At 35.1% G+C, this 16,375-nt stretch overlaps 1 protein-coding gene and 1 non-coding gene across 6 annotated transcripts in view; one reads left to right on the forward strand and one right to left on the reverse strand.

Moving 5' to 3' along the window:
* The window catches only part of ECT2 (epithelial cell transforming 2), a 64,715-nt gene continuing 48,340 nt past the window's right edge, over positions 1 to 16,375 (forward strand). Inside the window, exons 1-13 of one of the 5 annotated variants that reach the window (XM_036242709.1) lie at positions 1,638 to 1,778; positions 1,976 to 2,127; positions 2,653 to 2,732; positions 2,833 to 2,925; positions 5,024 to 5,206; positions 6,196 to 6,285; positions 7,600 to 7,707; positions 8,538 to 8,611; positions 9,294 to 9,424; positions 10,119 to 10,234; positions 10,333 to 10,395; positions 12,221 to 12,443; positions 16,194 to 16,330. In XM_036242709.1, the coding sequence (XP_036098602.1) occupies positions 1,998 to 2,127; positions 2,653 to 2,732; positions 2,833 to 2,925; positions 5,024 to 5,206; positions 6,196 to 6,285; positions 7,600 to 7,707; positions 8,538 to 8,611; positions 9,294 to 9,424; positions 10,119 to 10,234; positions 10,333 to 10,395; positions 12,221 to 12,443; positions 16,194 to 16,330 (1,428 nt within the window). In that variant the 5' untranslated portion in view covers positions 1,638 to 1,778; positions 1,976 to 1,997. Of the gene's footprint in view, positions 135 to 1,637; positions 1,779 to 1,975; positions 2,128 to 2,652; positions 2,733 to 2,832; positions 2,926 to 5,023; positions 5,207 to 6,191; positions 6,286 to 6,456; positions 6,552 to 7,599; positions 7,708 to 8,537; positions 8,612 to 9,293; positions 9,425 to 10,118; positions 10,235 to 10,332; positions 10,396 to 12,220; positions 12,444 to 16,193; positions 16,331 to 16,375 lie in introns of those variants that run through there. The other 4 variants (XM_036242712.1, XM_036242710.1, XM_036242713.1 and 1 more) reach the window with 4 other exon arrangements.
* LOC118617970 lies at positions 3,647 to 3,750 on the reverse strand. Its single transcript, XR_004956922.1, has one exon. It is a non-coding gene; the product is annotated as a U6 spliceosomal RNA (small nuclear RNA).

Below are 16,375 nucleotides of genomic sequence, written 5' to 3' on the forward strand. Positions count from 1 at the left end.
GCCAATTGGCATGGCTTTTAGAGGGAGAGGCTCACTTTTTGAATTGGCTGTGGGTGCCTCCGGCGAGTAATGGCGGTAACGGTGAGACGACTCGGAGCTTGAAGAGGTGGCACTTCCAGGGCATGTTTTGAGTGGTGAGGACTCTGTGGGTGTGGGTGTGGGGGTGAGTGAGGGAGGTGGGAGTGCGCTAGCGTCCCGGGAGCAGTGGGCTCCCTTGCTTGAGTGCGACAGCCCCGCCCCGGTGACCGCGAATTCCGGAGCGTCCCAGCCCAGGCTCCCCGGCTCCGGGGCTGCCCCGCCGCTCTCCCAGCGCCGGGCCGTGACGCCGAGTGGGAGCCCGAGCCCCCCAGGCCGCTGTGCATCGCCACCGCTCACCTGGTTCGGTATTTCTTCCGGGAGAGTCAGTGGGTGAAGGGGCGGAGATGGGAAGGGGGGGCGTCTTGACAAGCCGCACTGCCCTTTGCGGCTCTGGGGGCCGGCGGCGGCACCCCTTGTGGTCTTATCTCGGAGGAATTCGTGGTTTTCCTCCAGGATTCTTCTTGGCGTCTTCTCTGTGGGCACTTGAGTTTTTACAGGAAAGCCCGCCCGTCCGGCCCCAGCCGCCGCCCCTCGCCTTCCCCGCGGCCCCTCGACTTCCCCGCGCCCCTTCTTCTGTGCAGATCTGTGTGCTTAGTGGTTAAACGCGCAGCTTCTGGAAATCAGCCCGGGTTGGAATCCCGGTTTCACCGCTAACTGGGACTTGGAGGAAGTTACTGAGCCCCTCTGTTCTAGGTTTCTTGATCAGCTAGAGATAATAACAGCACCTGCCTCTGAGGATTGTTGCAGAGATTAAACACAAGGTTTCGAACAGTGTCTGCCACATAAGCATAATGTTATGTAATGTTGTAAATATTGTTACTGTTGTCAGTAACGCCACTCACATGTCCAGTATTGCATTTAGCTTCCCTACCCTGGAAGATGATTGCCTGAAAATTAAAAAGAAATCAAAAGTGAATATTTGTTTAAGTGACAAATTTATCTTTGTGTTGTAAAGAGGCATGTGATTTATTAGTGTTCTTTAGTCAGAAGTTCCTTAAGAATGTTCTTGGATGAAAAATAAGCTGTAGGAATTTATGAACACTGATTCTATTGCATTTCTTTTAAAAGCTTACAGAATACAGCCCTGGCCGGTTTGGATCAGCGGTTGGAGCGTCGGCCTGCGGACCTGAGTCCCAGGTTCGGTTCCGCTAGGGGCACACACCAAAACAAAACAAAACAATAACAAAAAAAGCTTACAGAATACATGAATAAAAAGTGATTAGTGTATTTCAGTTTGTATTCAAACTCATATGTTCTGTCATCAGTTTATCATGAAACTTACCCCCCCCTAAATCTTAAAGCTGTTTTGGCAATAAATTGATCATATACAGTATCACCAGAGACAATTGTAATTTCTAATCACCTGTTTTGGTGGCCTTGAAGAAGATTGGCATAGGAGAAAAATGTGAACTTAAAATGTTTTGGTTTATTAAAATCTCCCTCCTCCATTTCTTTTCTTTCTTTCTTTCTTTCTTTCTTTTTTTTGTTAACCCTCATCCGAGGATATCTTTCCATTGATTTTTAGAAAAACATCGATGTGAGAGAGAGACATCCATTGGTTGCCTCCTGCAGTGGGATTGGACCTGCAACCCACGTTTGTCCCCTTACCTGGAAATTGAACTCACGACCCTTTGGTCCAAAGGCAGAAGCTCTAACTGCTGAACCAAACGTGCCAGGGCTCTCTTCTTTTCTGAACACAGGTTAGTTCATCTCTTGACTTTTTTTTATAACATTCTTTTAAGGTGACTTTGAGTGAAAACATGTTTATAGCCTTTCCCCTCCCATTGGAAATAAGTGTTAGAAACTTACAAGAGCAAGAAAATAAGGGCTCTAATGCTTGTTTTGCCCAGTGATCATGTTTGTTTCATGTATTTTTATTCAAATTTAAATTTTTTAGCAAACTTAGAAGAGTATAAACAATGGCTGACAATAGTGTACTAACATCCACTACTGGGAGGACAAGCTTGGCAGACTCTTCTATTTTTGATTCTAAAGTTACTGAAACTTCTAAGGAAAACTTATTTATTGGACATACTTCATATGTTGAAGGTAAATGTGCTTTAAAACACCAAATTACTATTTTAACCCTTAATTTACTGAGTACAGATTTTCTTATGATTTAACTGTAACACTCTTTACACTCTTTGATTATTGTTTGGATTAATGCTTCTTGTTGGATATTGCTGTTTCTGTATGAGAGGGTAATCTAGCTGCAACATTGTTAGCTAGATTGTATTCAGTTATGTATGGTTAGGTGAAAAGGCACTTCTCTTACTCCACTGTGTAAATGGGCCTTTCCTAAAGTTGCATGCGCTGTTGAAGAGGAGGACTGTCTAAGACAGTGAATGCCTTCTTTGGTTAGGAGGATTGCTGATGTTTGCATACATTTTTTCTTTGTTAAAATGCTATGTGGCAAATTTTTTAAAAAAATAAACTGGGAATTAAGTAATTTTAATTTTAGAGAATGTTATGATCTCAAAGATGGAAAACAGCAGATATAACCAAAAATGGGATTAGGAACCTGATTTTGATGTTAATTTCTGATAAACATTTAAACATTTTTAACTTTAATAGAAGAAATGCCTCAGGTTGAAACAAGAGTGATATTGGTTCAGGAAGCTGGACGACAAGAAGAACTTATAAAAGCCTTAAAGGTATGGAGTTTTAAGTTTTTAATTTTTTTAAAAGGCTATTTCCATCAGTGTGTACATTATTTTATAGTTTTAATCTCATACTTAAGTTTCTTTTCTACAGACTATTAAAATAATGGATGTCCCTGTTATAAAGATAAAAGAAAGTTGCCCTGGAAAATTGGATGAAAAATTAATAAAAAGTGTTGTTAATATGGTAGGTCAAGCATTTCATTGCATGTGGCATGCTGCACTTCCCTTGGTTGTATTCTTATATTCCACTTATGGTGATTGGACCTTAATTAGGCATAACGCATATTGCGTACTCTGAAGCTAGATGAATATGAACAACTTTATATTTATTTCTAAAATTTGTATTTCTGAAACCCTAAACTGTAACATATATTGCAAATAATGAAATCTTTATAATTTGGCATTGTTAAATTGAAATGACTTATGTATTTACAAAGATCTGATACTTTTCTTTAAATTCTTTATCTTTTTTTCTCATTAACTTTATTCCAAATTTATGCTTTATTTCCAAAATCGTAAGTCATAATGATTGACAATCATTAGGGAATTTATCTCAGCATATGGAATATATCTAATTCTCTATACCAGCTGTAATAGTTTGTGGGGGCTGCCATAATAAAATACCTCACATTGGTTGGTTTAAACAACAGAAAAGTATTTTCTCAGAGTTCCTAGGGCTAGAAGTCTAAGATTAAGGTATCGGCAGTTTTGGTTTCTTTGGAGGCCTTACTCCTTGGCGTGTAGGTGGCAGCCATTTTCTTGCTGTGTGTTCACATGGCCTTTCTTCTGCATGCACATCCCTGCTATCTCTGTTGTATGTCCACATTTTCTCCTCTTATAAGGACACAAGACAGATTGGATTAGGGCCCACCCATGTGACCTCATTTTATCTTAGTTACCTCTTTTTTTTTATGGAATGCTTTATGAATTTGCATGTCACCCTTGTGTAGGGGTCATGCTAATCTCATTATGGCTCCAATTTTAGTATATGTTCTGTCAAAGCAAGCACCTTAATTACCTCTTGAAAGGCCCTACTGTCAAATACAGTCACATTCTAAAGTATCAGGGATTAGAGTTTCAACATGAATCTTGGGGGTACATAATTCAGCCTATCACATCAGTCTAGCAAATAAAGCCCAAATTATTTACCCATTCAGAATTTTTTTTTAATGGTTCTTTTTTTTTACACAGGAGTCATACAGCACTTAAATATCTTCTTTTTCATAGATGTACAGGATAAAGTAGTAAACAGTAACTTGCCTTTTTTTTTATTGTGTTTTGAATCATTTCCATAGAAACTGGAAGAATTCCCAACAGGCGCTTCCTAACTTTTAATTATTTTAAGGTCTGATTAGCATTTAATTAAAAAAATTTTTTTTAATTTTAATTTATTTTTGTTACAGATATTTCTCCCTTTTTCCTCATTGACACCCTCCTCCTGATACTGCCCTCCCACAACATTGTTTTCTGTATTTGCCATGCTGCAACTGCCTACATATTTCATATCTTTCTCTTATTTTCCTCATGTATCCTGAAATGATTACATTAATCTACATCCTTTTTGTAGATATTAAGTGCCATAGTTTTCTATTTTTTTGAAGACAATTTTGTGCAAGAAGGAACTATACGTATAGCATCATTTTTTTGGTTGGAAGAAAAAGCAATAGAGAATATCTTTTTAATGCATCCTACTATCAAAATGTGTGTACTTAAATTCATCATTTTTATTTTATATGCATACTGGATGAATGACTACTAAGTTAAGTTAGAAGCTTATGCCTTTATAATCTTCAGATTTTAAGATTTTTTTTTTTTAATCCTCACCCAAGGATATTTTTCCACTGATTTCTTGTTCAGATAGAGTGGGAGGGAGGGAGAAAGAGAGAGAAACATTGATGTGAAAGAGACACATTGATTGGTTCCCTCCCACATGACCCTGATCAGGGACAGGGATTGAACCCCAAACCGAGTATGTGCTCTTGATTCTTCAGTCCTCAGGCTGACGCTCTAACCACTGAGCAAAACTGGCCAGGGCCAAAATTTAAGATCTGAAGGTAGATGGAGATATGCATATATAAAAATACAAATAAGCAGCTAACGAAATGACTGTTCACTACTAAGTATGATGTTCATTCTTGTATGATTTAAAACTTATGTTTTCTACAAATATAAAATTAAAAATTTTGGTATTGAATTGATTTGTAGGTCTTATTTAGAGAATTATAATAATTAATTTTATAATATATAAATTTTATTTCTTTAAATACATGAAAAAAATCAAGGAAATTAAAGTGCCCTTTGTAAAGATGGAATCAATGGAAGAATATGAAAGTTTGGATTCTCCAGAATTTGAAAATATATTCATAGTCATGGACTTCCAGGATCCTGTTTTTACTGAATTATATAAGACTGATTGTAGAGTTATTGGACCACCAGTGGTATTAAACTGTGCACAAAAAGGAGAGGTAAGAAGAATATATGTTTATTATTTTCAAGGTTAAATTTTTATTAATGAATGTTTTGAGAATTCATAAGCAGAACAATTCCATTGATGTTGAGGTCATGAAATATTTAGAACAGGAATAGTAGTAGCTAGTGTAGTATAGTCCTTTCATTCTTTCTACTGTAATTTTTAGTAGTGAAAATCTAAGACATTTGAAAGTTCAGCAATAAAAACCAAATATGTAATATATAAGTTATAGCAGTGTTAGTCCCTATTCTTTGGTTTTATTGCTATGTTTTGCCATTCTTAAGCTTGCCTTATTAACTTAAAATAGCTTAAGTCATTGTTTTTGTTATAGATACTAATAATAAGCACATGATAATTTTTAATTCTGTTTTGATTGAAAAATGTTGCTTTCAGAAACCAAATAAAATTTTAAAGATGAAAATTAAGAAAAAGAATCTTTTTGAATAATGGTGCTAATTAAATACACATATATTAAATAATTAAACATATCTATAATTCTTATTCTGATATATATGTGTGTGTTAAATTGGTTAAATTATTTACTGATTACCTCCTTTTTTATCTCAAAAATTGGACATATATTTGGTTCATTACATGTTATATACCTGGTATCTGTAGATATTTGATCTGTTTTTACTTTAATTGGAAGCATTTGCAACAGTGTATGGAATTGAAACTATTTCCTTATCGATAATATTTACATGTGACTAAGTACATTTTGGAATTAAAGGTTTGAATATATTTTATTTAATTTGGAAATCATAAAGTGTTTAGATTTTATGTATCAAATATGATTTGGGAATCGTGGGAATTTTTTTATTAAACTAGCAATCTCTTTTTTTGCTGCATATTGAAAAATGCAAGTAGATATTTGGATTGGGGTAGTTGATTGGCAAGAGGGAAGATATGTTTAACTTGAGAAAGATGTATTCTGTTTTCTACTATAAAGAAAGTTCACAGATTTAAAATTGTTGTATTCTTCAGCCTTTGCCATTTTCATGTCGTCCACTGTATTGTACAAGCATGATGAATCTAGTACTGTGCTTTACTGGATTCAGGAAGAAAGAAGAACTAGTAAGTATTTGAAAACATTGTATTCAAAGAATATTTTTACCAGCAAAATAAATTTAAATTGGCACTATTTTTGATAATTGTATCATGGTTTTATTTATTCATTTTTTATTAATTTATTTTTGTTACAGGTGTTTCTCCTCTTTCCCCAATTGATATACTCTTCCTGACCCTGTTCCCCGCATTGTTTTCTATGTCCATTGGTTATGCATATAAGTTCTTTGGTTTATCTCTTCCCCTTCCCTCTCCCCCCATGCCCATCTTCTGAGGTTGGTATCATGGTTTTATTTTAAAAGTTTTGAAGGAGAAATTACTATGACTGTACCCATTTTAAAATTTGTGAAGAAACATTCTGAAGAGCCTTGTAAAGAAACAAATATTTTGTCTAGGATGGCTAGCATATGCATTAACAGAAGAATTCCATAACTGTTTAATTTGTTTAAACTGTCTTTTGGTTCCGTATCCTATCAGCCACATTATTTGAAGTTTTTGTTCACACAATGCAATTTTTTGTTACGCAAGTTTAGCCTTAACGTATTTTTTTTTTAATCTTTACCTGAGGATATTTTTTCATTTATCTTCAGATAGAGTGGGAGGGAGAAAAAAAGAGAGAGAGAGGGAGAGAGAGAAAGAGAAACAAAGATAGATCATTGTGTGAGGAACACATCGACTGGTTGCCTCCTGCATATCCCTGGCCAGGGCTGGGGACGAACCGCGCAACTGAGGTAGGTACTGCAACTGAGGTACGTGCCCTTGACTGGATTCCAACCTGAGACTCTGGTCTGTGGGCGGACACTCTAACCACTGGGCAACCCGGCCAGGGTGAGCCTTAAAGTATTCTTACTGCCCTAGAGAATTCATAGAAACACCATTCTTTGATTCAAAAGTTTTTCTGTGTTGGAGCTAGTGGAGTATTATTCTAATTTTGTGTGAAGAATCTTGGTGTGATGTAATCTCATGTTATAAAAAATAGTAGTAATAGGCTCTGGCTGGTTTGGCTTAGCGAGTCCTGGGTTTGGTTCCTGCTAGGGGCATGTACTAAAAAAAAAGTAGTAATACATTTAGCTGTATGGAAGTCAGTTTAATTAACTAAGTTTTGTATGATCATCTTTACTAGCTTATCACTATATATAATTTTGCCTGTGCCAAAGCCAATGAATCTTTAGTTTTTTTTGACATAAAATTTATCTTTATAAAAATCCCTGTATGTACCTTATAAATAGAAAGTATTCAGTAAATGCTAAATGAATTGTAAACATAGTTTAAAATTTTGTTTAAATTATTATAAAGTCAACGGTGCTTAATTTTTCTTTTGAGGTCAGATTGGTGACATTGGTCCATCACATGGGTGGAGTTATTCGAAAAGACTTTAATTCCAAAGTTACACATTTGGTGGCAAATTGTACGCAAGGAGAAAAATTCAGGGTATGTAAACTGGGTATTTTTGTGTATTTCAATATAGCATCATTTGGGAATTGATTTAATAATAAGTCTCATCTATTTCTACTATAACTAACTGAAGACGAGAAATTCAATTTTTGCTTTATGTACATTTAGCAAAAATTTTAAATCATAGGAGTGTGGTCTCAGGTTTTAAGGTGGCAGTGGAACTTGAGTTAGATCTTCAAAGATGAGTAGGATTGTGGAGCTTTGTAGATGGATAACATATCAGGTAGATGAGTAATGCAAAGGTTACTACGAGCATTGAATGAGGGGGAGTTGGGAAGTGATGAAAGCTGATATTTCACTCTTGTTTAAGTGGTCTTTATAAGAACAGAACAGAGCTATGTTTTTATAAAGGTTCTTAGATTTAACTTGTGAAAATTTTAAAACAGGAGAAAGTACTTTGATTAGGATTAAAATCTTAGTCTAAGATTGCATTTGAATATGTATCTTAGGGAGAGTTTCTCTCTCTTTTCCCACCCTCCTTCAGTATATTTATCATTTATGTAGCAAATGGTAATTTTAGTTTAATGTTGAATTCCTGGGAATTCATACTTTCTAATTCATACTGAGGTTTTTAGTTACTTAAATAGGGAAATAGTTTGCAAATCATGGAATTTGCTTTAAAGTTACTTTAACTTAAGATTGTGTGATTGAAAGAGGTTTTTTTTGTCCTGTTACTTTTTCTTTATGTTATAAAGTAGATGAACAATGATTAAAACTGCAAAAAAAAAGAAAGATATAATTGCTTAGAACTACCATGTATGCAGTTAAAGTAAAAATTAATAGTAGTTTAATGTTTTTATGTTTAGATTGCTGTGAGCTTGGGTACTCCAATTATGAAGCCAGAATGGATTTATAAAGCTTGGGAAAGGCGGAATGAACAGTAAGTGTTTAAAAATTCAGTAGTTCATTATGTGAATTAAACGTCATCTTATAAAGGTAAACCCATGTGCCCCAAACCCTGAATTTATAGTATAGATCAGTCTTTAAGTAGCTTAGGGAATAAAGGCTAGGAAGAGTGAAGTTATAAAAAAAATTTATGAAATATTGAAAATTGGAAGACATCTGTAGTTATCTTTGGACTTTATCTTGTGAAATAATATTATAATCTAAAATTATTAGGTAATAGCTTAATGAATCTGGATGTTTCGATTGTGTTTTTTCTGGCTACATTTTAAGTGGTGATTGCAATTCATAATCTTTTTAAGCTTTCCAACCTCATAATTCCTTGCTATTGTGCTTCTTCATTACTTAATATTTGATGAGACTAGAACCCCTGGAATACACATAAAAGTTCATGTACAGAGCAGGAATTTGAATCTTGTAAAGATTACCTGATATCCAATTTTGTCAGAAGTTAATTTAGGATGACTAAGTACACATAAAATTAAAAACATTTTTTTTTCTTGATTAAAATATTAAAGTGATTGTTAACATTTCGGGACTAGATGTAGAGTATTTTCCATAAATGGGTGATGCTAAAATCTTGAGAATTATAAATTGATGCACCTAATTTGTTGAATTTAAGTTAAGCTGGTTTTTAGAAGAATATATTTTGTTTTTAGGGATTTCTGTGCATCAGTTGATGACTTTAGAAATGAATTTAAAGTTCCTCCATTTCAAGATTGCATTTTAAGTTTTCTGGGATTTTCAGATGAAGAGAAAACCAATATGGAAGAAATGACTGAAATGCAAGGTAGAATTTGGCATAATTTCAAAGTTTTATATATATATATTTTATTCCCCACTTCTGCTTAATGATTTCCTGGTGAATATGTCTTTTTAAAATTTTCGATTATGCCCTGGCTGGTTTGGCTTAGCTGTTAGAGCGTCGGCCTGAGGTCCAGAGAGACCCGGGTTCGGTTCCCGCTAAGGGCACATACCTCGGTTGCAGTTTGTGCCCGGCCCTGGTTGGTTGTGTGGGTGGCAGCCACTCGATGTGTCCCTTTCACGTCCCTCTCCCTCTCCCTCTCCCTCTCCCTCTCCCTCTCCCTCTCCCTCTCCCTCTCCCTCTCCCTCTCCCCCCCTCCCCCCCTCCCCCTCCCCCCCCTATCTGAACAAAAAAAATGGAAAAATGTCCCCAGGTGAGGATAAAAAAAATAATAATAAAAAAATTTTTTTTCAATTAGTCCCTGGCCTTATGGGAACGTCATCCTGTACCCCTAAAGTCGTTGGGTTTGATTCCCAGTCAGGGCACATACCTAGGTTGAGGGTCCTGTCTTTGGTTGGGGTGAGTACAAGAGGCAACTGGTTGATGTTTTTCTCTCACATGGATGCTTCTCTCTCTGTCTCTCTCTCTCTCTTCTTTCTCTTTCTGAAAAAAAATAAAAATAAAAACTTGAGTTTGAAGATAGTTTGCCCTATTTATGTTTGTATGCATTTTCCTTTAGGAGGTAGCTATTTACCAGTTGGAGATGAAAGGTGCACCCACCTTATAGTTGAAGAGAATATAGTAAAAGAACTTCCATTTGAACCTTCAAAGAAACTTTATGTTGTTAAGCAAGAGGCAAGTAATTGTAAAATGAGATTAGTTTTCTAAAAATATTACTATTGGCTATTCTGATAAGGTGAACTCGTAATTAAAATGTTCTTTTTATCATCTAGTGGTTCTGGGGAAGCATTCAAATGGATGCCCGAGCTGGAGAAACTATGTATTTATATGAAAAGGTATGCTTTTTTTTGTACCTTGGTCATTTGTTTTGTGAATTTGATTGTATATAGATGACGCCTTCTGTCCAAAAAGAGCTTGGTATAATTAGCATACAGGTCAACTTTTACCTCACGTTTAGGAGTTTGAGAACAATTAGATATTGAGTAGTAATCTATGTATATTTAGCTGAAACTGCTCATTGTAATGGATATTATTGTAAACATATATATGTCATTCTGTGCTAATACTTGGTGATATTATTATGAGCAATAATTTTTCTATTTTCAGAAACTTAGAACCATAAGGGAAAGAGATATGCAAACAGTTACAGTGCAGAATTATATATGCTATAATTGATTGATATATTTTAACCAGCTTCATTGTGGAAGACTCATGTAGGATTGAAAAGGGCAAATAAATGTTGAGCCAACTTACTAGGCTAACCTGGTATAGACATTCAGTTTAGACAGCAGAAGGGAATGGGTATGAAAGCTTGAAAGTATTTTAAAATAGCAAGTAGTTTAGTATGGCTTTAGAAAAGAATATGGGAGCCCGGCTGGTGTGGCTCAGTGGATTGAGTGCCGTCCCATGGACTGAGAGGTCCCGGTTCGATTCCAGGTCAGGGCACATGCCCAGGTCTCGGGCTCAATCCCCAGTAGGGGTCGTGCAGGAGGCAGCAGATCGATTGTCTCTCACATCGATGTTCCTCTCTCTTCTCTCTCTCCTGTCCTCTCCCCAAAAAATCAATAAGAAAACATTTTTAGAAAAGAATGTGAGAAAGAAAGCCAATAGATAAAGCCTACTAGATAGGCAGAATTAAGTTTTTAATATATTGAAGAGGTTTAGAGTTTATCCTATAAGTCAGCAATTTTCAACCTATTTTATCTCATGGCACACAAACTAATAACTAAAATTTTACAGCATACCAAGAAAAATAGTTTTTGCTGATCTGACAAAAGAATAGGCATAATTTTGATTCATGCACACTGGACGGCTTCTTGTGTTGGCTGTTGGCATTTTATAATTTGACAATCTAAAGGAAACGAGGTCAGAGTCAGGTATTGTTTAAAAATTCTTGCGGCACACTGGTTGAAAATCACTGCTGTAAGTATTGGGAGCCATTTAATATTAAGGAGGAAGCTGTCATTTTAAAAAAAGAAATGACTATAGTAGTAGAAGGTAGGTAGGAAAATCCAGCCTTCATGTTGGATCTTGGTGAAGAGTGGTATCATTCACCAAAATGTAACATAAATGTATGGAAGTAGGCTTTAAAGGAAGATTTACTTCAGTCTGGGATTTATAATTTTGAATAGCATATTGAAGATGAAGTGTGGATTTATTGTGTTTTTATAAAATCTAAACAGGTAGGTACTATATTGTGTTCTCTTCAGACTCTTCTCAATGTTGGGTTAACATAAAGTTTTAAAAAGTGTTTTAGATATTGAGAGAGAGCTCTTAAAATCAAGTGTTACTTGGCAGATTTTGGAGAGCACTAGTTGTCTAGACTGGGCTAAATTCTAGGGATACAGTGAACAAACTATGAGTGGTTCCTGCCCTGGAGTCTATGGCCTATTGGGGGAATAGACAATAAACCGCGTACAGATGACTATGTAATGGTGATAGTGCTATGAAGAAAAAGGAGGTGCTAAGGGTTAGACAATTATAGTGGTCCTGTGACTATTATATTCTATGTAGTTTCTGAATTACCTGGCAGAGTATATAGTTGTAAAATTATTGTGCAAAATTCATGTTTTGTCAGACTCATTAATATATTTTTCTTTTCTTCCTGTCTCAGTAAAGAACCATGGAAGTGAAATTGAGATTTTGTGCTTTTGATTGCAGGCTAATACACCTGAGCTCAAGAAATCAGTGTCACTGCTTTCTTTAAGTACTCCAAACAGCAATCGCAAAAGACGTCGTTTAAAAGAGACACTTGCTCAGCTTTCAAGAGAGACGGACCTATCACCTTTTCCTCCCCGTAAACGCCCATCAGCTGAACATTCCCTTTCTATAGGGTCACTTCTAGATATCTCCAACACACCAGAGTCTAGCATTAACTATGGAGGTAATTCACATTTTAAAAAATTTATCTTTAAATTTAGTGAAGTAGAATGATTATTAGAGTATTGATAAATCTCTGCTTTACTGAATAGGAAAGGCTCTGCCTTTAATTACTTTTGTTCCCATTGAGAAAAGGCACATGAAAATGCTTCTATTTAATAATTGTTTACTGTATGCTGAATGCTTGTTATATTTTGTGTATTTATAAGACAGGTTTCAGCTCTCCTACTTTACAGATGTCTAGACTGAGGTTAGGGAAATAACTTATTAAGGGTCACACAACTAGAAAGTGATGAAACTGTTCGAAGAACAAATCCTTAACATTAGCTAAACAAAATCACAGATTTATTATGGGAAAATAGGTACAATGAAGTCAGAGGAGGGTGAGTTCACTTTGTTCTCAACTGATACAGGAAAGTTTCTACAATCGATTCTTCTGTTGATGATCAATTTTTTCTTTTTTAGTCAGCATAAAAATATGTTGTGTTTTCTAGATTTAAGAAACAATCAAAACCTTCCCTTGACACTCTCCACTTACCGTCCCATTTCTCTCTTCCCTTTCACATGACCACTCTTCAAAGAATTACCTTGATCCATTGTCTCATTTCCTTGCTTTTCTTTGTCTTTTCAATCCATTCCAATTGAACTTCAGCCCCCGCCCCCCACCTCACTATATGAAATTGGCTTTTGCTGGGGAGATGACAGTTTTTATGCAATGAACAGCTACTTATTTCTGGAGGCATTTTTTTCTTTTGGCTTTTGTATATTACTTATTTCTTATTCTCCTTTGCGTAGCTTCACTCTCCAACTCTGAATGTTGAATGTTATTCCTGTGTTGTTTCTTCTCTATTTTATTTTCCCTAAATGATCTCATTTAATTCCACGGCTTTAGCAACATTTATATGCTGATGACCCCAAAGTTTGTCATCTTTCCTCTCCAGTTGCCTACTTTATACCTCCTTGTCCACATCTTAAACATACATTATCAAATTAGAACTTTTGATTCTATCACTCTTAGCGCTATTCCTTTGCCATCCTTTATCAACTTTTTCTGTAGAAAAGATCTCTCTTAGGCAATTGCAGTGGTCTACTGAATGGTCTCTCCATATCCAGTTTTGCCTTTATACATGTAGCACTGACAGTGATCTCTAAAACTGTAAATTAGACCATGCCACTTTGCTTAGTCATTCAGGAGTTTTGTATTGTCATAGCTTTCAAGTTACTATGTAATCCTCACCTACCTCTAACCTCATGTGGTGTCATTCTCTCTAGTTATACTCTCTGAGCTTCAGTCATACTATCTTTGTTTAAATATTTCTACTACATCCATAGCTCAGGAATGTCACACTTGCTCTGTCTGCCTTTAAGAAGTTCTGTTGGGTTCTCTATAAAGCTGAGCCCCTGTTCTACCACTCCTTCCTACCAACCCATCACCTGATTGTTGTCTTCAGTATAGTTATCATTATTAGAAATTATATTTTTTGTTTACCTCTTTATTTTATTTGCTTCCCCAGAATGTAAGCTTTAAGAGAAAATGAACCTTGTCTGTCTTACTCTTTGCTGTATTCCCAGTACCTAGTACAGAGTAGGTACTCACTAAATACAGTATTCATAGAATGAATTAAAAGTCATTTTAAGGTAGACCCAGAAAAATGAGTTGGATTTGAGAATATAAGAAGAGCAAGAATACAATATACAAACTGAGTTTTTAGGGAGTAGTGAATAGGTTAGTTTGCTTGGAGTATGGAGGAGTAAAAGTAATTGGCTTAATTGGGGCCTAATATTAGAGGACTTTGAAAGCAAACTGGCAGTTCTGAACTATATATTGTTGTCAACAAGGAACTTTAGGAAGTCTTGAGCAGCAAAGTAATTGAGTAATTTGTAGTAGATTACTCTGAAGAACTAGGAGAAGGAAGGCAATGTAGAGATAGCCAAACCACGAAGTAATCTGCAGTGGCTTGGGCCACAAGATGATAAGGCCCTGAACCAGGATTGGAAAGAAAAGAAGCATTGGGGAGATATTGATGGAATGGAGTGATAGGAAGGGAATAAGAGTAAAGAGGCAAAGTATCAAATGGAAGAAATGTTACCTTGACAAAATAGGAAGCTTATATTTTGGAGGAAGGTAATGCAGTTTTAGAGAAAATTTAGGTTAAATTGAGGTAGTGATGTCCAGTAGGCATTTGGAAAAGTTCGACCAGGTACTTGTGCAGGAGATTATGATTAGATAAGTTGACCTGAGAATTTACTGGTTCCATAATTATGGACATAATGGGCATGGGGTGGTAAGTAAGAGCTGATTATAAAGGACTGGAGTTTGATTTTAATTTAGGGGACAGGAGAGGTAAATGAACCACTAAAAAAGCAGTCATGGCAATACTAATATATTAGATAGTCTGTAATATAATCCTCCTAAATTGGATCAGTACATATCAATTTTTTCCCCTTAAAGTATCATTTAATAGCAGAGGCTTCTTAGTCTGGTGACAGTAAACTGAAAAACAGGGCACATGAAATTATTTGAAGTCTGTTATCTTTAAAACTCATTTAAACTCCTTAGTGCACACGATTGTTTTAATGCTTAAAATTATTTTTCATTGAGTAAAATTGGTATGTTAGAACCGTATAGTGTCTTTTCTTGTCATTCTATTATGTGTTATACATTCCTTTTCCTATTGTAAAAATTTCTATTAGGAGATTTTGTATATAATGTTGAAATATTCTAACATATTGATAGTAAGAAAAGGTATTTTAAGCATTTGTAAAATTTCTTTTTTAAAATTTTCTTTGAAATACATCTGAAATATATGAATGCATCCTCCCTGCACTTTGGGTTGGACTAGATGTTTATGTTAAGATAATTTGAATTAACAAAGAATTTGTAGTTGATGTTCGGTATTTTTTGAAGGAGGCTTTCTTCATACATGTATGAAAAGTTTTCTGTTACTGTAGTTGTGTAGTCATAACAACATTTTTCTTTTTTAACTTAAATGTTTCTGTATGTTGCTTTTCATTTTATTATTTAAGCTTTTAATTTTGAAATAATTTCAGATTGCAAAAATAGTACAAAAATTCCTATACTCTACTCAAATTTCCCAAATGGAAATATTCTGCTGTGTTTGCTTTAACATTCATTCATTCATTCATTCATTCATTCATTCATTCATATTCTCTCTTTCTCTCTCTCTGTTTCTCCACACACATATTTTTAATATCTGCAGTATTTTGAGAGTACATTGCAGATATGTTGTGCCTTTACCTCTAAATACTTAAATTTATATTTTCCACAATATAGGAACATTTCTTGTATTGCAATTAGGAAATTAACATTATTACTATGATCTACCTCACAGACCTTCAAATTTTACCATTGTTCCATTAATGTCCTTTTTAGCAAAAGAATAATTTTTTTTTTCTGGTCTAGGATCCAACCCAGGATTACAGGTTATGTTATCTTTCTCTCTAGTCTCTTCTAATCTGGAACAATTTCTCAATCTTTGTGTTTAATGACCTTGACATATTTCAAGAGTACAGGCTATTTATTTAGTAAAATGTCTGTCAATTTGGAATCATTGATATTTTTGACAGCTTTTTTCCTGGCCTCGTCTTAAGAAGAAATTTTACTTTAATGGAAATCTATATGGTAGTATATTTATAAGAGTTGATATCCTTCTCTTTTACTGTTGTATCTGTGCAATATTTAGTATTTATATCTGGCCTGCGTTTTATATCATTTTTCCTTTTTATTTTTTAGGAACACCAAAGTCTTGTACTAAGTCTTCTAAAAATTCCACTCCAGTTCCTTCAAAGCAGTCAGCCAGATGGCAAGTTGCAAAAGAACTCTATCAGACTGAAAGTAATTATGTAAATATATTGGCCACAATTATTCAGGTAAGAGTTCGGTGGCAAAATGATTTCTGTTCCAATGTTTCTAAG

This window comes from Molossus molossus, unplaced genomic scaffold (genome assembly GCF_014108415.1).
Source record: "Molossus molossus isolate mMolMol1 unplaced genomic scaffold, mMolMol1.p scaffold_m16_p_5, whole genome shotgun sequence".
Lineage (NCBI taxonomy): Eukaryota > Metazoa > Chordata > Mammalia > Chiroptera > Molossidae > Molossus > Molossus molossus.